This window comes from Oratosquilla oratoria, chromosome 1, assembly GCF_046742065.1.
Source record: "Oratosquilla oratoria isolate Oo_2021 chromosome 1, ASM4674206v1, whole genome shotgun sequence".
Taxonomy (NCBI): domain Eukaryota; kingdom Metazoa; phylum Arthropoda; class Malacostraca; order Stomatopoda; family Squillidae; genus Oratosquilla; species Oratosquilla oratoria.
This window is the reverse complement of record NC_134777.1, coordinates 60,819,982-60,843,058: the sequence shown is the minus strand read 5'-3', so window position 1 is coordinate 60,843,058 and position 23,077 is coordinate 60,819,982. Positions and strand designations below refer to the sequence as shown.

General features: G+C 47.8%; 1 protein-coding gene across 3 annotated transcripts; it reads left to right on the top strand.

The window, feature by feature from the left end:
* The first annotated feature begins 8,928 nt into the window (after nt 1–8,928).
* On the top strand, nt 8,929–17,243 carry LOC143031779 (uncharacterized). Of its 3 annotated transcripts, XR_012967045.1 has the most exons (4): nt 8,929–9,158; nt 10,718–12,489; nt 12,606–12,863; nt 12,987–13,246. XR_012967045.1 is itself a non-coding variant. In XM_076196092.1 (3 exons), exons 2-3 carry the CDS (start codon nt 13,265–13,267, stop codon nt 15,684–15,686), a joined length of 2,373 nt encoding a protein of 790 aa, XP_076052207.1. In that variant the 5' UTR covers nt 12,641–12,863; nt 12,987–13,264; the 3' UTR covers nt 15,687–17,243. The 3 variants fall into 3 exon arrangements, 2 of the variants coding, with proteins under 2 accessions (XP_076052207.1, XP_076052285.1); XM_076196092.1 differs by lacking the exons at nt 8,929–9,158; nt 10,718–12,489 and adding an exon at nt 14,794–17,243 and having other exon boundaries at nt 12,641–12,863; nt 12,987–14,744; XM_076196170.1 differs by lacking the exons at nt 8,929–9,158; nt 10,718–12,489 and adding an exon at nt 14,794–17,243 and having other exon boundaries at nt 12,641–12,863; nt 12,964–14,744.
* Nucleotides 17,244–23,077: the final 5,834 nt, after the last annotated feature.

The window sequence follows — 23,077 nt, the reverse complement described above, 5'->3', positions numbered from 1 at the left end:
AGAAGTGGAGGAGGAATGGGGATGGTTCAAGGAGGGAATCATAAGATGTGCAAAGATGGTGTGTGGAACAAGGAGGATGGGAGGAAATGGAAGGGTAGTGAGTGGTGGAATGAGGAAACAAAGAAGGTTATAGAAGAGAAGAAGGGGGCATTCACAGATTGGTTACAAAATAGGACAAGAGAATCCTATGAGAGATACAAAGAAAAGAAAAGAGAAGTAAAGTACAAGATAAAGGAGGCAAAGAGGAGAGCAGATGTGAAACGGGGTAAGAGTATGACAGAAAATTTTGAAAGTAATAAAAAGTTTAGGAAAGAAATTATGATAGGAAGAGGGGGCGAATCAAGTAGAGAAGAAAAGGTAAAAGGTGCAGATGGAGAGAAGATAATGGAAGAGACGGCAATAAGAGGAAGATGGGCAGAGTATTTTAGGGAGTTGCTAAATGTAAAGAAGGATAGTGAGAGAAAGGTAGTTGCAGTGGGTAGCTGTAAGAAAATGACAGTGGTGAATGAGGAGAATGAAGAAGAAATAAGGAAAGATTAGGTGAAAGCAGTTAAGATGATGAGAGCAGGTAAGGCACCTGGGTTGGATGAGTGTCATGCAGAATGTTTGAAAAAGGAGGTAAAGTGACGGTGGACTGGTTGGTGAGGTTATTTAATGTTTGTTTAAGAGAGAGTAGAGTGCCAGAGGACTGGAGGAGTGCCTTTATAATTCCACTTTACAAGGGAAAGGGAGACAAGTGTGAGTGTAGTAGTTTCAGAGGGATCAGTTTGTTAAGTGTAGTTGGGAAGGCTTATGGGAGGGTCTTCATTGAGAGGATTAGGAGAGGAACAGAGGGAGTAATTGATGAGAAACAGTGTTGGTTTAGGACAGGTAAGGGTTGCATGGATCAGAATTTTGTGGTAAGACAGATGTATGAGAAAGCTTTAGGAAAAGGGAAGGATGTTTTTTGGGTCTTTTGTGGATTTGGAAAAGGCTTATGGCATGGGATAGGAGGAAAGCTGTTAAAAGCAGTCAAGAGTTTTTACGAGAGTAGTAGAGCTTGTGTTAGAATCAGAAATGGAGAGAGTGAGTGGTTTGAGGTAAAGGTAGGACTTCGTCAGGGATGTGTTATGTCGCCTTAGCTGTTCAATTTATACATGGATGGGGTGGTGCGAGAGGTAAATGTAAGGGTAATGGGTCGGGTATTGAAGATGGTTAAAGGAAATGGGGAAAAGTGGTAGATAATCTAGTTGTTGTTTACTGACGACACTGCACTTGTGGCACGATCCTGGCGTCCTTGTATATACGTCATGCGTACGCTAAAGAAACACACGACCCATCCTGACCGAAACATTGTTCGGCAGGGCCTAGGTCGTGCTTTCATGAGGATATATATGCATATAGTACAGGAGTAATATAGATTTAACCTACACAAATATAATACAAGGCCAAAGGCCAGCTATTTCTACACAACATAAAAATTTCCTGTCCCTTCCACTTCTGCAGCGGCGATGCTATAAGCCAAAGTACCGCGTCGAAGCACATGTGGGGACTTTGTTCACCACAGTGAGTGCTGCCTCCGACGCCTCAGTCAACCACCACCCACCCCACCCTACCGCCACATGAAGTCGTGAATCACATACTTGTAATACCAGATGACCTGGAGTACGACCCACTCCGAGATGAAAAAAAAAGGAAAGAGGGGTTCTATGTCCTAAGGAGATGAAGAAAGTCCCACGAGTGCAAGTTCAGTTCTACAAACCTTAAGTCAGTTCCATAAATACTAACGCGACATTCTCAGGTCTCATTTTGGATTTGCCTGCACATGCACGTGCGCACACCCATTACACCCCGCTTTTATATTATACATACTGTTTTCACCCGCTTCACAGTTGCATCCTTATATATATATATATATATATATATATATATATATATATAATATAATATATATATATATGTATATATATATGTATATATATACATGTATATACATATATATACATACATATATATATATATATATATATATATATATATATATATATATATATATATATATATATATTCACTTCCTGTCTTCATTCTTACTCTTGCACCCAAACATTCAAACTCTTCAACTATCGGTGCCTACAGGTCCTTCTTGGTTCGACACGAAATCATATTTTGAATTCATGGAAGCTGCCACCACAACACCCATCACACACATAATAAGGGATTCAGAAAATGGGACATATTGTTCCTGACATCTTATATATATATATATATATATATATATATATATATATATATATATATATATATATATATGTGTGTGTGTGTGTGTGTGTGTGTGTGTGTGTGTGTGTTGAATTAACTATACAATGACAAATGCAACTGAAGGTGGAGGAAGTAGACGAGGAATAATGGGAGAATTTTTATGCTTTAACGTTTCGTCCCACACAAAGCTTTGTGATCAAGACCCTGTGGGTCGAAACGTTAAAGCATTAAAACTCTACCATTATTCCTTGTCTATTTCCCCCGCCTTCAGTTACATATATATATGCATATATATATATATATGTATATATATATGTATATATATATATATAGTATATATATATATACTATATATATATATGTATGTGTATGTTTGTGATTCACCATGGTCTTGGATCACGTGTTGGACTCGTGATCGACAGATGTTTACCTTCCGGAAGAGAGCTCATATATGACCGATCTATGGATAATTCTATGACATTACACACAAATACACACCCAACTCCCCGCCCACGAGAGTTGGACCAAGAACTCGCAGCGCAGCGATACTGAATTTATTTTAGCCCTGGACGGGATTCGAACCTGGACCGCCGTAGTGGCAGCCGGAACTCTAACCACTGCGCTACGAGGTGTGTGTGTGTATTACACACACACATAAATGCACACACACACGCATATATACATATATATATATATATATATATATATATATATATATATATATATATACACACACCCTACCACCATGGCGTGGTGGATAGGCTGGAGAATCTGAATTACTACAAAAGCTATGTTGATAGAGAAAAAATATCTGCAGGATCACCCATATCGAACAGGTTTTGTAGGAAAGATCAGACAAAGAGCAGCTCACACACACAGTCGCAGGACCCACTGCTAACTGGCACGTCCCTGATGATGAACAGGGAAATTCCCCATAGATATATGGGGTACCGTCATAATGACGGCGTGGACCATTGGGCACCCTATAGATATAGGGCTTCACCGAATATGAATAAGATGACACCAAATAGCTCACCAGACACCAGTTGGCAAGGAGGTGAGATTACTGCCAACCCCCCTTCATAGCCAATAAGAATAGCACAACCAAAACAAAACCGGACGTTCCTGTTGGATTATCGTCTCCTAAAGGTCCAACCGCATTGCCTCGTGTGCTTATTAGTGGGCCACCGAATGTGAGTAAGCACTGTCCAAGCAGATCCAAGTCTTGGACATTAAACAATATGAAGAAAATAAAGATCTATACTTACAACGTAAGAACTCTCTCAGAAGACCACAGGCTGGAGAGTTTAATGGAAGAACTAGACAACATCATGTGGGACATCGTAGGACTGACCGAAGTCCGAAGAACGGAAGAAAAGTTGGATTCTTGATAAACAGAGAGGTTGCTAGTAACGTAGTCAAGTTCAGCAGTTTATCAGACAGGGTAGCTTGGATTGTGATTAGGATGTATAAAAGGTACACTCTAAAAATAGTTCAGGTTTATGCACCAACTTCACAGAGTTCAGACGACGAAATTGAGTCCTTCTATGATGATTTAAGTCAGGCAATGGAGCAAGAAAAAAGTAAGTACACGTTGGTAATAGGCTACTTCAATGCTAAAGTGGGGAAGGAGATGGGAGATGAGTCGTGCATTGGAAAGTTTGGAGTAGGTGAAAGAAATGACAGGGGAGATGTTAGTAAATTATGCGGAGAACTACAAAATGAAGATAATGAACACTTTCTTCCAAAAGCGTGTAGGTCGTAAATGGAAATGGAGAAGTCCAAATGGAACAACAAAGAACGAAGTAGACTTCATATTAGGAGATAAGAGCAAGAGCGTTAGCAATGTTACGGTGAAAAATAAAATCAACAAAGGTAGTGACTATAGAATGGTAGGTTGCACAGCTAAATTCAATTTAAGAGCCGAGAGAAATAAACTAGTTTTAAGAAAGAAAATCAGCATTGCAAAAGTTAAGGATAATAAAAAGAAATTTCAGTTAGAAATTGAAAATAGATTCGAAGCTCTAAGATCCAACGAGAACACCGTGGAAGATATGAATCTAGATTTAGTGGATATCACTGGGGAATCGGAAGAGAAAGTAGGAAGTACAAAAAGTATTAAAGGAAACAAATACTCTAAAGCTACAAATTACCTAATTAAAAGAAGAAGGACCATGGAGATTAAAAGTAGGAGAGACGAAATAGAAAGAGTAGAACTAAACAAGCTTATCAACAAAAGGCAAAGATCAGAGAAAAGAAAGACAAACATGGACGAAATAGAAGAAACGATTCGGAAAGGTAAAAGTATTAAAGGGGCCGAGCGCAGACATGCTTTAGGAAGACAACAAATGATATGTTTGAAAGATAGAAATGGAGAAATCATTAACTGCAGAGACAGAATGGTAAAAAGAGTAGAAGAATTTTAGCAAGAGCTTTACTCGTCGAAGACCGTAGTTGAGTCAGTAAATTCATGTGTAGAGGAATAGCACCTGGGGAATATGGTGGTTGGCGCGGTCGTGTGAATCATGGAATGCTATGAAGGAGGCCTTTGTTCAGCAGTGGACTCGGGATGGCTGATTTGATTGATTGATATATACATATATATATATATATATATATATATATATATATATATAAAGCATTTCAATTATACTTTTATGAGTAGCAAATCATTAAGAAATTCATAGGTGTCGTCAGTAACTTCTGCAAATACTCTACCAATATAACAATACTCCTACGACTACCCGATACTATCAGTACTACTACCACCACCCCTTTACTGATACAAAAGTCACCACGGCCTGTGAAGCCGGACAGACCGCGAGTGTCTGTGCAGCAGTTCGATGACATCACGCGGTCTGGAAATTTGGATCGGTGGGTCAGACAGGGCTGACCAGCCGGACCCGCGCCCCGGAGACCTAACCGAGCTTTCCCTCGACAATACGAAGCCGCGGGAGGCGTCTGGTTCCTGCTTACCCTGCCTGCCTGCCTGCCTGCCTGCCCCTCATTTGTGCATTTAATCTAATGAGCGGTACAGGATGGTGGCAGACCTTTATGAGTCATCTGGCTATGGCCGGGGAAGCTGTCCACTGGGGGCCAGGCAGTGAAGAAGTCGACGAAAACCAGGTGGCGATTAATTGTCGACCAACTGGTGACTTCTTTCAGATAGTGGCCGTCGGATGTGGGGGATAGTAGTCGGGGAAGAGGTGGGCCCCGGCATTTGAAGGTTTCGATGCTAGAGATGGAATAGTTGGCGATCCAGCAGCTTTCGGCTGACTACGAGTTCAAGGGGCACCTTCTATTTCTTTCTCAATTTTCCTCCTCCTCCTCCTCCTCCTCCTATTCTTCTTCAACTTCTCCTCTCCCCTCTCCTCCTCCTACTCTTCCTCAACTTCCTCCTCTCCCCTCTCCTCCTCGCACTTTTTCCCTTTCCTTCTCTTTCCCACCCCATACCCTTCTCCACCTTATCCTAATTTTCCTATTCTTCTTTCCACGTTTTATTTTTTGGTTTCCGCTATTCTTCTTACTTCTCCTCATTATTCGCAGTTTCGTACTTCTTTTTCATTTTCCGTCCCACGTCCTTCCTTTTCTTTTTCCCTCATCCATCGCTACTCCTTCACCTCAAGTTCCGTGTCCCCTCCCTCTCCCCTCGCGCTCTCACATCCACTCCTTGTTCATTCCTCCATTGAGAGCTTGGAATGCAGGTTCCTCGCTGTCTGGCCGATTAGGGACGTGATTGATTGAGTGGCGCAGAGGGTGAGGGAACCTCGTTAAATGGGGGTGACCTGGGACTGGTGGCCGGTACCGTGGCTGCATCGAGGTGACGTGAGAGGCGGCGGAGGGGGCTGGCAACGATCACCGCGTTGGACCGCAGGTTCTAAAACGGGGCGCTACTGCTGGAACAGGAAGGGAAAGGGACCAGCCAGGATGACTGCCGGGCCTTGACGCCATGTGCCCGCCTGCCCACCAGGGGAAATGGGAGCCCAGGGAGTGACAATATTGTGTTCATCAGGCCAAGACTATTTGAATAACGTAACGTTGGGGCAAGCGAGAGAATCCGTGTGCTTCGAGTCTGTCCTGTTTTCGAAACAGATGTGGACGGTGATCAGTGTTTATAATTAATCGTTGGAGACGTGTTGGTCTACCTGTGGGTGTGCATCTCTTCTTCTGTACATGTATGTAGCAGCCTTTGCAGGTAATTAGTGCATTCAGTGGGAATTGTGTCCGTGTGCGCGTGCCTGAGCCGTGTGCACGTCTGTGGGGGAGAGGGTGCGCGGGTCAGGATGAGTCAACGTGCGCGTTATATAACGTGTGCGCGTCCGTGTGTGTGTGTAGGTGTGTAGATGTGTTTACGGGGAAGGCACAGAGACCCATGTATAGGCGAATGATCATGGTAGGATAAGGAGCCGGTTGTGCCTGGGGCTCGGTTATGCTTTGGGGCTGAGAGGAGGGGCGCCGCCCCCCCGTCGCCGGTCGCGGCTCCAGGTGACGTTCTCCTGAGGTTTGTTATCAAGTTTCCGGGAAATCATTGTTGGCGAAGAGGGACCATTGTCAAAAGCGATTTACTAGGGGGATTAGTACTTGGGCTCTGTTGTCGGCCTTCTACCTACCTGGGTATTATCGTCATCAGTCCGAGGGGCCTAATTCAAGGGGGACATGATCACCTGCGAGATAAAAGTGGGGAGATAATTGACCGGAGAGATTGTTGCCTCGGAGATAATTGAGTGAGGGATTACAGTCCAAGGAAGGAGCCTGGGAAAGAAGGAAGTAAGGAGGGGAGGAAGAAAGGAAGGCTGGCCGTCGGCCTCCTTTCGCTCGGCACCTCTCAAGAAGACCACCTCAGGAAGTTTTGACTCCTGTCACAGGCTGACCCCCGAGAAGGGAACAACACTTCGGAAGTAAAGGAGGAGCTGTTCTCGCTGTTGACATAGGTTGCTCGTCCCGGATTGGGGTAGAGGGAGTGGGTGCAAGGTGACACGCGCCTGGATAGAGGGAACCCACCCACACCCGCAAATGAGAGTGCTGCTGTTAAGGTAAGGGAACGGCTCATGTGAAGGTGTTGTCACACTGGGCTATTTTTCCTCCGACCTTTGGGTCAGATTTACATCCCGCAGCTTTCGGGGAAGGAATCTGATATGCTTGAGGAAAAGAATGTGCCTCCAGCATATCAAATGGCATTCTACGTATTTTTATGGCGTAAAAAGTTCTGGCGGTTGGGGGGGGGGGTACCGCCGACTAATTGATGGTTGAAAGGAAAATAGCCCAGTGTGATAGCAAGTGGTCAGGGGGCACTAGTGTAAGTAACTAGCGGGAAGGGAAGACGTCTCTTGCACACGGACGGGTTCTGGATGTGGAAGAGAGGTCCGTGGGACCATCGTGAAAGGGGAAGGAAGAAGTTTGTAGGAATCATAGAATAATCAGAAGGACAGAAGATACTTCGGAGGATCGGACATCAGGCGCGTGGGGTTTCTTAAGTAAATAAGAATGGCTGCTCAAAATTGGTTGCTCAGAAGAGCATTTCGGAAATGACGGAATACAGTAGAAGAGACTCGGTATTCTAATCTGCACAGAGATTCTCTGACGAGCTCTGATCAGTTGTTGAAATTTTGTGTGAACAGGGTCCCTACTTCCTCTAGTTTCCGCAGGAGGTCGCATTAAAAAGGTCAAAATTACATTAATTGTTCTGTAAACAACTCCTGCACTTATGTTACATTTTTGCTCATAAATCATCTTTTACTGTTTATTTAAACAAGCATTATATAATTGTTAGAGTGAAGAGCGCCCTAACCTTTTGATCTTTTGAAGAACACTTCTGAATCAGTTCTTGTTTACTTACGAATTCATGTTTTGTTTATTCATACTGTTGCGAGGTTTTTGGTTTTGATGTCTGTCGGTGCTTATTTTCCTTTTCCTACTTTTAATTCACCTCCTGTTTCCTCTTACCAAAAACAGTTGGTTTTACAGACCTCTGACATGGGCTGGTCTTGCTCTTCCTGTTCTTCCTTCCTCCTCCTCCTCTCCTCCTCCTCCTCCTCCTCCTTGCCCCGTGGTCCAAGGTGCATAGCCAGCCGCCTGGAGTGAAGAAGTGTCGTGGTTGTTATACAACACAGCGCAAACAAACCCCCGGAGTCGATAGGGTTCCCATGTTGGCAGGGGGTAGGGGGCGGCGCTGCTTCCCCCTGCAGCGGGCGACGAAACCCTTCCTGCGTTAGGTGCCCTGTGGGTGGCTCGATCGAGTGTGTCAGGGCAGGACGGCAGCAGCAGCAGCCCTGTCGCCGGTAAGAGATGGAGATGAAGGAGGAGGAGGTTGAAGGAAGGAGTGAAGAGGTGTGAGAGAGGAGGGTTGGCTCGAAATGGGTTGGGACGGGGCGAGGGTCATTGGCGCTGGGAGCATGATTTGATTGGTGATTGGACGAGTTAGGAATGGTAGAGGTGGCGTTGGGAGAGGCGGGGGGGCGATGGCAGGGAAGCAGTGGAGCAGTGGTTGATGGATGAAGATGACTGCGGTTGCGTTGATTGATAGTGATTGAAACGATTGATGATTTTCTTACCCTCGTCGACACGGCGACGCCCTTTGAGAATGACGCTGATGCCAAAACGATTTTTTTTTTTCGGCGGAAAGAATCTGGACACTTGTGCTTATACATCGGGGGTAGCCATCATGTCCCGTGTTGGCTGCCCTTAAGGTCCGAAGTATCTGAAGATCATCAATGAAAGAAACTTTCATTGGCCAGTGTTTAACAGATTCCAAGAAGAAAGAAAACAAAGAACACGGCAACTGCCGATAGACTAGGTAAACTGCACATGCGCGTCGTGGGCAGGGAAGGCCAGGATACCTCATTAAGCTTTTTCGGACCGTGTCGTCGACATCTCTAGAAGGCAGCACTCTTCCTTCTCGTCCGACCCCACTCCTCTTCATGGTAAGTTCCGAAAAAGTTTTTGGCCGTTTCCATTCTCTATCTCTCCCGTGTGAGTTAATGGAGAGTCAGACGAGCGGGTTGGCCGCCGCGGGTGCAAAGCGGGTCAGCCGCCGCGGAACCGCTTTATATTGATTCCTATGTAAAACACTCTCGTCTGACATAGCCAGGCGGGCTGGCCGCGGCGGTTTCAAGTGGGGAAATGCGTCTCACCCGCCGCGGTCAGGCGGGTAGACCGCCCGTGTGACATCAGCCTTAGAGAAATGTGGCGGCTGTGGTTTTTGTGCGCGGGGACTTAGAACTTCCGAGGTTGTTCCACATGTGTACTCCCTCAGTTCTTTTTCCTCTCGCTAGATTAACCTCCGTTTTTTATCGATCCTGTTATTAGATTTTGTGTTCCGTCGTCTCGACGTACCACATTTTCTAACAGTGGGTGGTTTTTGTTGTCCCATGCCGTCCTGAGGCCCGTGCGTGGGACCTCCTTGGTGTGATGAGGGTGTGTGCTTACACACTAGGGTTAGCAGTTTCTTCCCCCCCCCCCTCCTCGGAATCGGTTGTTCCCTGGGTACTCCGTTCTCCTTTGAGGTTTGGGGGACCTCTGGACGTTTGTTTCAGAGTAGACTAGTCCCTCTCGTTTTTACCGACGTTTCCTAGCCAGTTACGCCCGGTCTGGAGAGTACGTGTTCGGTTGTTCCCTGGGTACTCCGAACTCGTGGATGCGTGCTTCCACGCACCCCATAGTAGCTCTTGCTACGCTGCTTGGTTCCTGATCTTAGCATCACCCTGAACCCACGCGGACCCTGTCCGCCGTCCCCTCTTGGCAAGGGTGGACCAAGATCTAAGAATATAAGGTCTAACCACTTCCGACCGAATTTCGAGGGAGTTGGCGCAGCGGGCCCGTGAACGTCACCTGGCTGTTCAAAGTGGGGTTGGCGGGTCCTATAGCTGTCAGTTGAAGCTGGTGCAGCGTATAGGAAAGACGTTGCCTTCGCTCGCACAGCTCCACGCAATTAGTTATATTCTGACAAATATTATATAAAATATATATATAAATATATATAAAATATTATAGTTCCTGTCTATATATATGAATATATAATATATATGATATATAATATATATATATATATAATATATAAAATATTATAGTTCCTGTCTTCCTTGGCGTTTCACAGTTTTCTTCAGTGTTTCACAAAGAGAAAATGGACTCAGCCAAATGACGTCAGAAGCTGCGCACAAGAATTCAAACGGTCTGACCTGTATATTTAGACCTTGGGGTGGACAACATTGGCCCGACACGTCACACACTCACCCCCGTGTCGGGCTACTGCCTGACGGGTCGCGCCACCCTCCTAGCGTGGGTGACTACCCCGTTCCGGGGTACGGCTCTCACCAACACCAGTCGCCCACTGAGCTATCCTGGTGTTGGTACCACCCGCTGGGTGTTTTTTGTCGATGTACGGAGTTTTGGGCAACCCGTACCTCTCGAGTCACGTTTTAGAATTGTTAGTCACTCCTCCCTTGGTGGACTACTTCTAACTCCGTGCATTTTATGTTTTCAGGCAGAGTGTGCTGACCTGATCTGTTCTCAGGATGGCTGCACCGCTAAGGTGGCTAGAGACGGCCACCTCGCCTGCTCCACGCACTCGCCCTGTTTCGTAGACTTCCGCTACGACCCAACCGCCTGCCCACAGTGTGAGTGTTGGGTGCAACAGTTGAGGCTCTACCCTAAAGACACTAGACCGGCTCCGCCTCCTCTAGTGTCCCTACGGGCGGTGTGGCAGCGCCTGAAGAAGGCAGCACAAAAGCGGGGCAGCCCGCGGGTAGAGGTTGCTGATCAAGCCCTGGCCCTGGAGCTGGGTCTCGTCAGGGCCCGTACGGTGTCTGGAGGCACCTCTGCCTCTCCTGAGCGTGCCTCATCTCAAGCAAGGCAACACTCTACCCCTAGGAGATGGTCACGCTCTCGTACCCTCTCCATTTCTAGAAGCTCCACCTCGGGCCTCCACTCCCACTCCCGTCGTAGCTCTCGGCCTACCCGCCGCTCTCGCTCTCCACACCAGTCAAGGAAGGAGCTACGCCCCTCGCCTGGGCGACGCTCCCCCTCGCCTACCCGGGACTGTGACACGCTTCGTTCACGCTCGTCTCCTCACGCGCACTCTCCCTCGCCTACCCGAGACCGTTTCTCATCGAGTTCAGTGTCGCGCTCCCCATCCCTAGTGTGTCTTCCCCCACCGGCCTCGCCGCGTAAGAAACACAGTTCTAAGAGTAAGAGTAGGAGCAACGGGAAACCTCGCTCCCCTTCTTCCTCCTCGTTTGCTCCCTCCCCATCGAGAGAGGACAGGCACCATAGACATAGATGGTCTAAAGGGCACAGGAGGAGGTCACACTCCGGATCCCGCTCTCCTAGGACCACCAGGAGGCCTAAACTTTCTCTCCTCTCAGAGGTGCCGGGCTTCAGGGAAGAGGTACTGAACCTGATCCGCCAGTCGCCCTCTCAGCCCTGGTATCATACTACTCCGCCTGCCCCGGGACCGGCACCAGCCCTCGCTCCTGGTCCGGCCCGCTCCTCTCCACCTCCCTCACCGAGCTTCGCCTCGTCACACTCGAATGACGACGCGGACTGGGAAGAAGATGAGCCTATAACTAACTTCGTGCCTTACAACTGGGCCCCTCTACCGTCTACGTGGTTGACGAAACACGAAGGAGGAAAGCTGATAGCGCTTGCCCCGGATCCTACCTCACCATCTGGTTTTGTGATTCGGACTGACGTCCTCATCAGTATCGCTACGGACGACAAAGGTGACCAGCGTATATCCTACAAACTGAAACCCTGGTCACAGGCGGAGCAGACACCACAGCAACCAAAGTTTAATCAAAAGACGTGCTTTGATGCTGTCAGAGCTATGCTCATGAATCCACTACTGTTCCCCGCCGACGTGTCACCCGTGTATAGAGAGCATGAGGTACCGATGCTTCGCATGCCCGACTCGTCCTTCTTCCCCGCTGAGGCTGCACTGGTCGAGACGGCCTCTCTCTCTACTAAGTCCGCTCCACCTAAACGTCCAGCACTACCATCTGTGCCCATACTCCCGCCTTCATCTTGTGTAGACCCTGCTCTACCCAGGATACTTTGGCGAGGTACGCAAACTACCTCCGATGCTCTCTCGCTCCCGTCCAGACTCAGTGAGCCAGAGAGTAAACTGGCCACTAATGAGAAATCGGCCAAGACAGAACTGGCCCACACTCTCTCAGTGGTTTCCCTGACCTCCACCCTGACACAAGCCCTACGCTCCCTGGCTAGCAAAGTGCACACCGCCTCCAACGGTCAACTCAGGTTTGTTCCTCAGTTTCTGTCTGTGACTTCGTAAGCGCACTGTGTAATTTCGATGTTATATTTCTTATGGCATCTTATCATAATAATAATAACCTCTTCCCACGTGTCGTTCACAGGGACACCCTGAACCTCCTGAGTGAAGTGGGCGAGTAGACGGCGTCGCTAGTGGCTACAGCCCTACCCCACGCAGTCCGTGCCTTCGCCGAGGCCAGGGCCGACTCCCGCTGCTCCGCAGTGAAGTCGGTACCCGCGGAGGCTAGACAGGGTGTCATCAGGGCCAAACCACTCTCGCTCGACCTGTTCGACCGGGAGGCCACGGACCGAGTACTTGCAGCCATGCCGACCATCATACAAGTACCAGTTCCTCAGTATAGGTACGTGCATTATGCTTTCATTGTCTGTTATTACAGGACACATGATAACACCTTGCCTTACTTTCCACCATATGTTATCTAATTCAAGGCATTTTCTCAGCTTTGACCGCTCTCTTCCCTCAGGCCGAGGCCGTCCACAGCTACCCACCAACAGGGGCACAAGGACATCCGCCCCGGCACTCGCTCCTTTCTGCAACGCAGTGTTACCATAGTCACTCCCTGGTGCTAATTACATTATCTATTTTTTGTGATGCTGTCGGACCAAAACGGCCAGTTTGTTTACATACACGCAGGCGCGCACCATCAAACACGGCCTAACCTGGCCCTGGGAACAGCTGCCTCCACGTCGTCCGCCCCCAGATACCGAGGTCTCAGCAGACGTCTTCCACCACGTCAGAGGCATGGTGGAGAAGGGTGTGGTAGAAAAAGCTCACGGCAAAGTCTTCCTTTCCCGCCTGTTTACCGTGCCGAAGAAGAACTCGGACAAGACAAGGTTAGTCATGGACCTGAGCGCCCTAAACAAGTTTTTGAAGCCTCAACACTTCAAAATGGTAACGGTAGCTCAGGTCCGTGCTACCCTATCCAAAGAGGACTGGCTCGCGTCCCTGGATCTCCAGGACGCGTACTGGCACGTACCGATCCACACGAGGTTCCGACGCTTTCTGGCGTTCCAAGTGGGGACCGAGACGTACCAGTTCACCAGGCTCCCCTTCGGTCTCTCTCTTGCTCCGAGGATCTTCACCAAGCTCTCGAAGATCGTCACCTCGGTCCTCGCGGACCAAGGGGTGGCGACCCTCGTGTACCTAGACGACTGGCTAGTGTACTCTCCCTCTCGAGAGAAGACACTAACGAGCGTATTGGTAGCTGTAAGAGTATTAGGGGAGATGGGCTTCCTCTTAAACCTGCCCAAGTCCTCCCTAGTGCCCTCGGTATCCAATGGGATACGACTACAGCGACGCTGTCGTTGTCGCAATACAACATCAGGAAGACTATCAAAAGCCTTCGCCGAGCCGCCTTCTCCCACACTCCAAACGGCAGTGGGAGACGCTGCTCGGGATTCTCAACTTCGCCGCTCCCACGTTCCCCCTGGGTCGCCTCATGCACCGCCGCCTCACGCTGGAAGTCAACGCGGCCATACCCACCACGCACAGGGACAAACAGAAGCTTGTCCCTCCCGTCCTGCACACGCTACTGCGTGGCTGGTTAAGCCACGCCTCATGGCGTTCCGCCGTACCCTGGCTAACACCTCTCTACTCCCTCACCATCACCTCGGACGCATCAGACGTGGGCTGGGGGTACCAGTCCGATCGAGGCCACCAGAGTTGCGGCCCCTGGCCAGCAGGACTGAGAGAGGCACACATAAACGCCAGGGAACTTTGGGTGGTCCTCCGTTTCCTTCAGGACGAACCCAGCCTACCAGACAAAGCAGTCAGACTGTGCCTAGACAACTACCCGGCAGTGCACAATATCAACAGGCAGGGGTCATCGAGGTCACGCCAACTCCTCGAACTAGCGGAGAAAATTCTCACACTAGCTCACCACAGGAACATCCACCTATCCGCAGTGCACGTAAAGGGAGTGGACAACGACTGGGCCGACGTACTGTCACGTTTCAAGACGACATCAGTAGAATGGTCGCTCAAGACGACAGTGTTCCTCTCCCTGGTCTCCAGGTACGGAACCCCAGAGGTAGACCTCTTCGCGTCACCCACCAACACTCAGCTACCACAGTTCCTATCACTAGCGGTACGGACCCAGGCAGGAGGCCCAGACGCGCTGACAGTGGACTGGAACAGGTGGGGCTACATATACCTCTTCCCTCCCCCGGCGACGAAGATGCTGGTACACACCATCAGCAAGCTCAGGGGCTACCGAGGCAAGGTGCTGCTGGTGGCTCCACTGTGGAAGGCTCAGGGGCTACCGAGGCAAGGTGCTGCTGGTGGCTCCACTGTGGAAGGCTCAGCCGTGGTACGTAACTCTCCACAACTGGTGCCCCAATCCGCTCCTACTAGGCTCAACGTGCCTCGCGCAGCACGTAGCGGATCAACTGCGCTCATCCTTAAATCTTCACGCTTGGTGTTTCTCAAAGCCGGACTCTCCTCGCTCTTTCCACCTAGCGTAGTTGACACCATGATAGCCGCTCACAGACCCTCCTCCATCAATCAATATGAGTCATGCTGGCGGAGGTTTCAGTCTTTCCTCACCAGGGAGAAAGTGAAGCTGGTTTCACAGGCCACGGTCTTGGCCTTCCTCGCCTGGCTGGGCAACAACACCAACCGAGTGCCTTCCACGGTAGCTTCCCACCACTCGGCCCTTGCAGACCCGCTCAAGTTCAGCTTGGGTATCAGGGTGCACACCAGGGCACTAAAACTGCTCCTCAGGGGTCTGAGGGTTAAGCGCCCACCTTCTCGTAGGGTCACCCCAAAATGGTCGCTCCACAAAGTGCTACAGTTTTTAGAGACCCGTCTTGTTCCATTGAACAGTGCGGGCTACCTCATGAGAGCACTTTTTCTCATCGCCCTAGCTACAGGATTCAGGTCCTCTCAGCTAGCAGCACTCACCAGACACCCTCAGTTCTCTCAACTGGCTCAGGACGGTTCCTCTCTTACACTGTCACCCTCTCCGGCCTTCCTCGCTAAGAATGAGACATCAGAGAGCCTAATCGCTCCCATCACCATTCCCGCTCTCTTAAGGGTGGCAGACCTCACCCTCTGTGCCCCGTGGCAGCCTACAGAGACTACCTACGTGACACACCACGGGTTAGCCCGGAGCACCTTTTCTACAATTCCACGTCGCTCAAACCACTCAAGGCTAGAGCGGTAGCCGCCCTGCTTTGCAAGATTATCAACCTAGCAGACCCGGGTAAGGCACCAAGAGCACACGCTATTAGGGGCCTCGCAGCCTCTCTCGCGTTCCTCCGTACCCATTCGGTGGATAAGGTGCAGAATCTGGGTGGATGGGCTTCCACTACCTCGTTCCGCACCATGTACCTGATACACACGGTACGCCCGTCTCCCTGCGTAGCCATGGGAACCAGGCTACTCCCAGACGTGCCTCTCTCGCCTCACCCCCCTCAGACGGTGTAACCAACCCCCCTGGGGTTACAAATCACAATGTTCAGTTTCTTCAACCAAGAATGTAACCAACCCCCCTGGGGTTACAAATCACAATGTTCAGTTTCTTCACTTTATTTACACAGTTCACGCACAGTACTATACACTATGATACACAGGGCACGTCAGACACCGACCGCTCCTGGAGCTCTGCACTCCGTTTTTGTGGGGCGGAAGTGCTGTGTCTGTAGAATTCTGAGGTGCTCTTTAGTCACCTTGAAAACAATTTTAATAGGAAAATCCGGCCCTTTACATGGTTGTTAGTTCATAAATTATTTCTTATATCCCTTTTTATAGTGTATAATATATCCAGGGGGCAAGGGTTGATTACTACTGTGTTGTGTGTTATTCGGAATTGGCGATTGACCGCATTTATGTGTGCGTTCGTATGTCTGTGTGTGTATCTTGGTTCCGAGTGCTCGATAACTACTGGGTCAGCTTTCCTGCGATAAGTGCTGGGTCAGCTTGTCAGGGCGGATGTGTCTGGCGACAGAATGTCTGGGTGGTGATTGTGACACCGCTCACATGATTTATGGGAATGGTGATGTAGTTATAGTGATGTATACAACGGTCTGCACCTCCCCTCCGACCTCTCAGAGTCTAGGTCAGCAGTCCACCTCTCTCTCCTAAAGGGGGGGGGGGCAAGTGGAGAGACAGGAAATAGCTCGCATACCATAGGAAGTGGGTACAGCGTACCGGAGACCTCACTCCCTCTAGGGAAAGGTTACCAGTGTCTCTGTTCTATACCCCCCTTTTTACACGATCTTTTAAACATAATAAACTTATGTTTTATATATCGTTTTTATGTATCTCTTCTTAGGTTACTTTACTTGGGCAGGATCGGCATTACTCCCCACAGCATTCAGGCTCCTCCCAGCCAGCCGCTTCAGATGCAAGCACAAGTGTCCAGATTCTTTCCACCGAAAACACAACTTTGTAGTGGTTTACCACTAAAAGTATCTTTTTCGGGGGATGAATCTGGACACTTACATATTCACCCCCCCCCCTCCTCCCAGGCCTTCTGCCTTGTTGAGTTTGCTTGCTATTGTTAATGAGGTATCCTGGCCTTCCCTGCCCACGACCCGCGATGCGCATGCGCAGTTTACTTAGTCTATCGGCAGTTGCCGTGTTCTTCGTTTTCTTTCTTCTTGGAATCTGTTAAACACTGGCCAATGAAAGTTTCTTTCATTGATGATCTTCAGATACTTCGGACCTTAAGGGCAGCCAACACGGGACATGATGGCTACCCCCGATGTATAAGCACAAGTGTCCAGATTCATCCCCCGAAAAAGATACTTTTAGTGGTAAACCACTACAAAGTTGTGTTTCAGCTAATGGGGGTTGGAGGGGCATCACCGTAGCGAAGTCACTTTATTATTATTATTATTATCATTATTATTATTATTATTATTATTATCATTATCATATTTACTATCATTAATCTAAATGTTGGGAAGGAAGGTCGTGGTAAGTGGGCAGTTTTAGTCATCCCAGAAGATACGACAGCACTATTTGGTGCGTCTCGACGCCTCAAATGACCAGGAGTTGTTGCTGGTCCGTTTGCAGCCAGAGCCACCATATTTATCAAGTAGGAAAATGGCAACTGTTCGTAGTTTCATGTGATTACGAGGTTGATGTAAGGAATTTGGGGTCACATGAAGAATTGTCACCCCAGAATGCCCACATGAAGAATCGTCACCCCATGAGATCCCACCCGAAGAATTGTCACCCCAGTACGCCGAATATCAAAAATGGTATAAATATTAGGTTAGGTTAGGTTGAATGAGGGTTATATTTATTGTCATCAACTTATACAACCGAAGAATCGTAAACCCAGGATGGCCCACATGAAGAATTGACACCTTAGGATATCCCACATGAAGAAATGTCACCCTCTCGAAGTCTGGGGCGACGATTCTTCATGCTAAGTTCTTGATATTGACCGTAATGATTACACTGGCCTGCGTTTAATTTTTTTTTTTTCAAAAGTCGAAGGTTTTTCAAGTGATTTATAGGTTTTTTGGTGCGCTGAATCCAAAAATGCCATCCGTCTCCTTGGATCAGGGCTAGTTTTTGAGATATGAGAAGTGCGACTTTTGGGCCTTGTATAGTACTAAGCAAGATCTAAGAATATAAGGTCTAACCACTTCCGACCGAATTTCGAGGGAGTTGGCGCAGCGGGCCCGTGAACGTCACCTGGCTGTTCAAAGTGGGGTTAGCGGGTCCTATAGCTGTCAGTTGAAGCTGGTCCGTCGTTCGAAAATGACGTCGCCTTCGCTCGCACCGCTCCTCGCAATTAGTTATATTCTGACAAATATTATATAAAATATATATAAAATATTATAGTTCCTGTCTATATATATGAATATATAATATATATATATAATATATAAAATATTATAGTTCCTGTCTTCCTTGGCGTTTCAGTTTTCTTCAGTGTATCACAAAGAGAAAATGGACTCAGCCAAATGACGTCAGAAGCTGCGCAGAAGAATGTAAACGGTCTGACCTGTATATTTAGACCTTGGTACTAAGTATAAGGAAAACGAGGCTGCAGGTATAGCCTATATTTTTTTTTTCATAGAAATTATACTGTAGCACCCCGAAACTGATACTGAAACCTAATGATGTTTTTGTTTACTTTCAGGAAACTGAAACTGCATTGACTACATTGACAAACTGCATTGACAACACTGAAACTGAAAATGGTTTAGAAAAGTGTGATCTCCAATCAATGTGACTGATTTTATAAGAATCTGTGCTTCTTGTGTTTCTATTTTGGACACGTATCTTAGATTGACAGAAAATAGAACGCAAATGCACAAATCATCCTGATAGGTTCTGCTACATATGTGGTAATGTGATTCTTCCTCGTCGACTAGCAAATATAACTGATTTTGTGAAGAAGGCATATCATGCTTACTTTGGAGTTAAGCTTGGGGACCAGGACAAGCCATTTGCACCCCATGTTAGCTGCAAAACATGTGTCGAGAACTTGCGTGATTGGAGAAATAAAAAAAGGAAGAGTATGCCATTCGCTGTTCCAATGGTTTGGAGAGAGGGTAAAGATCATGTGTCAGACTGCTATTTCTGCATGACTAATCTTAAAGGAGTCAACCGCAAGAACAAGCATTGTATTCAGTATCCTAATGTTCCGTCTGCCATACGACCAGTCCCTCATGGTCCAGGCCTGCCCGTTCCCAAGCCAGATGTTGCAATGGAATCTAGCTCTGAATCGGAATCTGATAACGCACTAGACAGGGCAGAGGGTGGAGAATACATGCCAGAAGAGAATGACCGGCCAGTGCCTCTAACACAAGCAGATCTCAATGACCTGACACGGGATCTAAACCTATCAAAGGAATCAGCACAACTTCTGGGTTCTCGTCTTCGTGAGAAAAATTTGCTAGCACCTGAGACAACATTCTTTTGGTACCGAGAGCGTGAAAGAGAATTTAGACAGTTCTTCACAACCCAGAAGGACTCGTCATTAGTTTACTGCAACAACATTGCTGGTTTGATTCAATCAATGGGGATGGACTATGTTGCTACTGAATGGAGACTGTTCATCGACTCTTCCAGCAGAAGACTCAAGGCAGTCCTCCTTCACAACGGAAATAAATACTCTTCAATTCCAATCGGTCATTCGGTGCAAATGAAAGAAACTCATGACAACATGGATCAGCTACTGTCTGCTCTGAACTACAATGACCATGGTTGGTTGATCTGTGGAGATCTTAAGGTAGTTGGATTGGTTTTGGGACTACAGGGTGGGTACACAAAGTATCCATGCTTTTTGTGTTTGTGGGATAGTCGGGCTGATGATCAACATTTTGTCAGACAAGAATGGCCACCACGACAACGTTTGGAACCTGGTTCACACAATGTTCAGGCTCGTTCTCTTGTTGAACCAAACAAGGTCTTACTCCCACCTTTACATATCAAACTGGGACTGATGAAGAACTTTGTGAAGGCAATGGACAAGGACGGCATGGGATTTACTTTTCTTCAGCAGAAGTTTCCTCGGATCAGTCTGGAAAAGCTTAAGGCTGGCATCTTTGATGGGCCTCAGATAAGGGAACTTATGAAGGACTCAATGTTTGACGATGCACTGAATGCAGCTGAGCTGTCCGTTTGGTGGTCGCTTAAGTCAGTGATAAGAAACTTTCTAGGAAATAACCGAAGTGCAGAATACGAGAAAGAAGTCGATGAGCTCTTGAACAGCTATCAAATATTAGGGGCTCGCATGTCAGTCAAAATGCACTTTCTACGGTCCCACTTAGACTATTTCCCTCAGAACTGTGGTGACTTCAGTGAGGAACAGGGAGAACGTTTCCATCAGGATATTCGTGTCATGGAAGAACGCTACCAAGGCCGGTGGGATGTGAACTTTCTTGCGGAATACTGTTGGTGTTTGAAACGAGACGTTGTGGCTGCCCAATACAGGAGAAAGTCACTGAAAAGGCCCTTCATCCATGATTAGATTTTCTGTAATATATCCTCTTTATCTTCTGAACTATGCAAGAAAAAATTATTTCTTTTGTCAAGAATTTTTTTCCAAAATTAAAGGGAATAAATAGCACTAAATGGCGTTTTTAATTATTTTTACCGCCTCGTATCTCAAAAACGTGACCTGATTGAACAAAATGAGTGTGATTTTTAGATTCTGCATAGCAAATTACCCTAGTATCAGTTATCTGATGCTTTACCTTTGAAACTTCGCAGGCCAGTGTTATTTATTTATTTTATCTTTCTTTACATTTCTACTTTTAGTTAGTTATTTATCTATCTATTATCAAGTAGCGTACTGTGATCTACTCATGTACCCTATCACTTCTCGAATTGAATCCCTAATTGCTCTGGTGCAGGAAACTACTTCTGATCCACCCACCCCGGCAAAAGAGTAGGTTGCAGGTCGCTTCCGCTAAACGGATGGACAATCGAACCTCATACCCGCCACTCCCTTTGCCACCGACCCCCCACATCAAGTATTCCCAACTCCCCACCTCACTCATCTTATACTTAACGAATAACGAATCCTGGGCATCTTTTGAAGGTATGCAGAACTTAACTGTCTCGTGGCTGACGCTACTGGAGGCAAGTTTCTCCTGGTCGCCACCCATGTATATTCAGGACTGCATATATGATTGATCCCAGATGTCCCTGTTGTAACGGCGATGGCGATACTCCTGTCAAGAAGACGAAATCAGCCGTGTGGATATGGGGAAGATAAGGAATAAAGGGGACAGAAGATAGCGTTGATGACAGGAAGAATTAGTAGCACGCTCAGGAGCAGCTGTTGGTGGTGGACGCTTTATCCAAATCGACGGTGTGTGAGTGCGGGTGAGGCTGCGAGAGAGCGGTGCTTCTGGTTCCTCAGTCTTCCTAGTACCGTACTGTCCTCTGTCTTAGCCCTTCTCACCTTAAACAGAACGGCCATCCTTGGTGAGCTCAAGTAGTAACCGAAGATATTCATACCCCTTATCCTCTGCTCCATTTCCTCCTCCTCCATTCTCTGTCCCTATTCCTCCTCCTCCTCCTCTTTATCTCTCCGTTCGTCCTCATCCTCTTTCTGTCCCTCTTCCTCCTCCTCCTATCACTCCTCACGCACTTTTTCCTTCCGACTCTAGTCTTCCTTCTTCTTATCTTCCACTTCCTCCTACACGCCCTGCATTTATATTTCCCCGACTCCCTGTCCCTCTCCTCCTCCTTTCCCCTTGTCCTTCCCCGCCCTCCCCCTTCTCGTTATCCCCCCTTCTCCTCCCGTCCCACTCCTCTTCCACCACCAGGTTGAAGCTCCTACTCCTCCTCAACTTCCTCTTCGTCCTCAGTTCGACAACATCGCCGGGAGTCCGTAAAACAAAGCAAGCAACACGTAGAGGACGCTGTCACCTTCTTGGAGTTCCTAGTGACCGGGTGAGCCTCTTATTTGGGCGAGAGTGCACTAATGGCCACAGCAACGTCGGTTCAGTTCCATAGGAATCCCTATAATCGCTCAACATTTAACGAAACCCCTTTTTTAAGTTCAACGTTCATAATTCATAACCTGGAACCCAGTGTTCAAAGGAACACCGTGCTTACAACCACAATCAATTAACCACTATATGCAAAAACTCCCATCTCCATCTCATACCCATGTGATTACCCATTGCACACACAGGGTTGCGACTTTCAACTACAACCTGCATACCACAAGACGTCACAATTGCGAACGAGGAGGATAAATGGAAAAAATATTCATATCTGGAGGACGTGGAAGCCGTCGTCCTCTTTGTTATAATGGTTCCATCATTCTCTCCCTCTCGCGGTGTTATCCTGTAGCGACGAAGCATATTGCGGTCTCGTTAGGTTCCCACCGGCCTCGATCGACAAAGATCGAGATACGCTGAAGGCCACCGGTAGACGGGCCTCTTGGCTTCCTCCTCGAACTAAAAACATTCGGCGTCTGCCGCCAGAGTAGATTTCCATTGTCAAACGTCACCCTACTGAAGAAGTTGCAGAAGAGGAGGGACGAGAGCGGGGTGGAGTGGTTCGAACAGGGGTGGCGGAAAGAGGAGAAAAGAAACGAGGGAGGGCAGGTGGGTGAATGGAGGGGAGGGAAACGGTGGAATTAAGTTGTTGGAAGAGTGGAGCGAGGCTATCTGTACGTGTCGTGAATTCCATGTGTTTGGGGGTAGAGTTGGAGTCGGGGAGGGGGAGAGTGTCGGGACCAAAATCCGGCGGGAATAGTTTTGTATTTGCCTCTCTTACGTCTTTTCTTCCATTTGACTCTGTCTTCCTCTTTTTTTTTTTTCCTCACCCTTAACTTCTCCTTCCTCTCTTTCTTCTTTTCCTCCTGTTCTTCGTTCCACCACCACTTCTGTTCTCTTTATCATCATCATCCTTCGCCTCCTCTTCCACTTATATCTTCTTCCTGCCTCTTCCACCCCCTGTTCCTTTTTCTCTTCCTTATACATGTGTGTATGTGTGTGTAGATATATGTATATAAATGGAGACAAACGTACAAACATTGGCAAGTAGGTAGAGGTAGGTTAAGGGAAACAAGTCTTGGTCCACGTTTATCTTTGACTGGTTTCGCACAGAGGGTCTATTTCCCCTGCT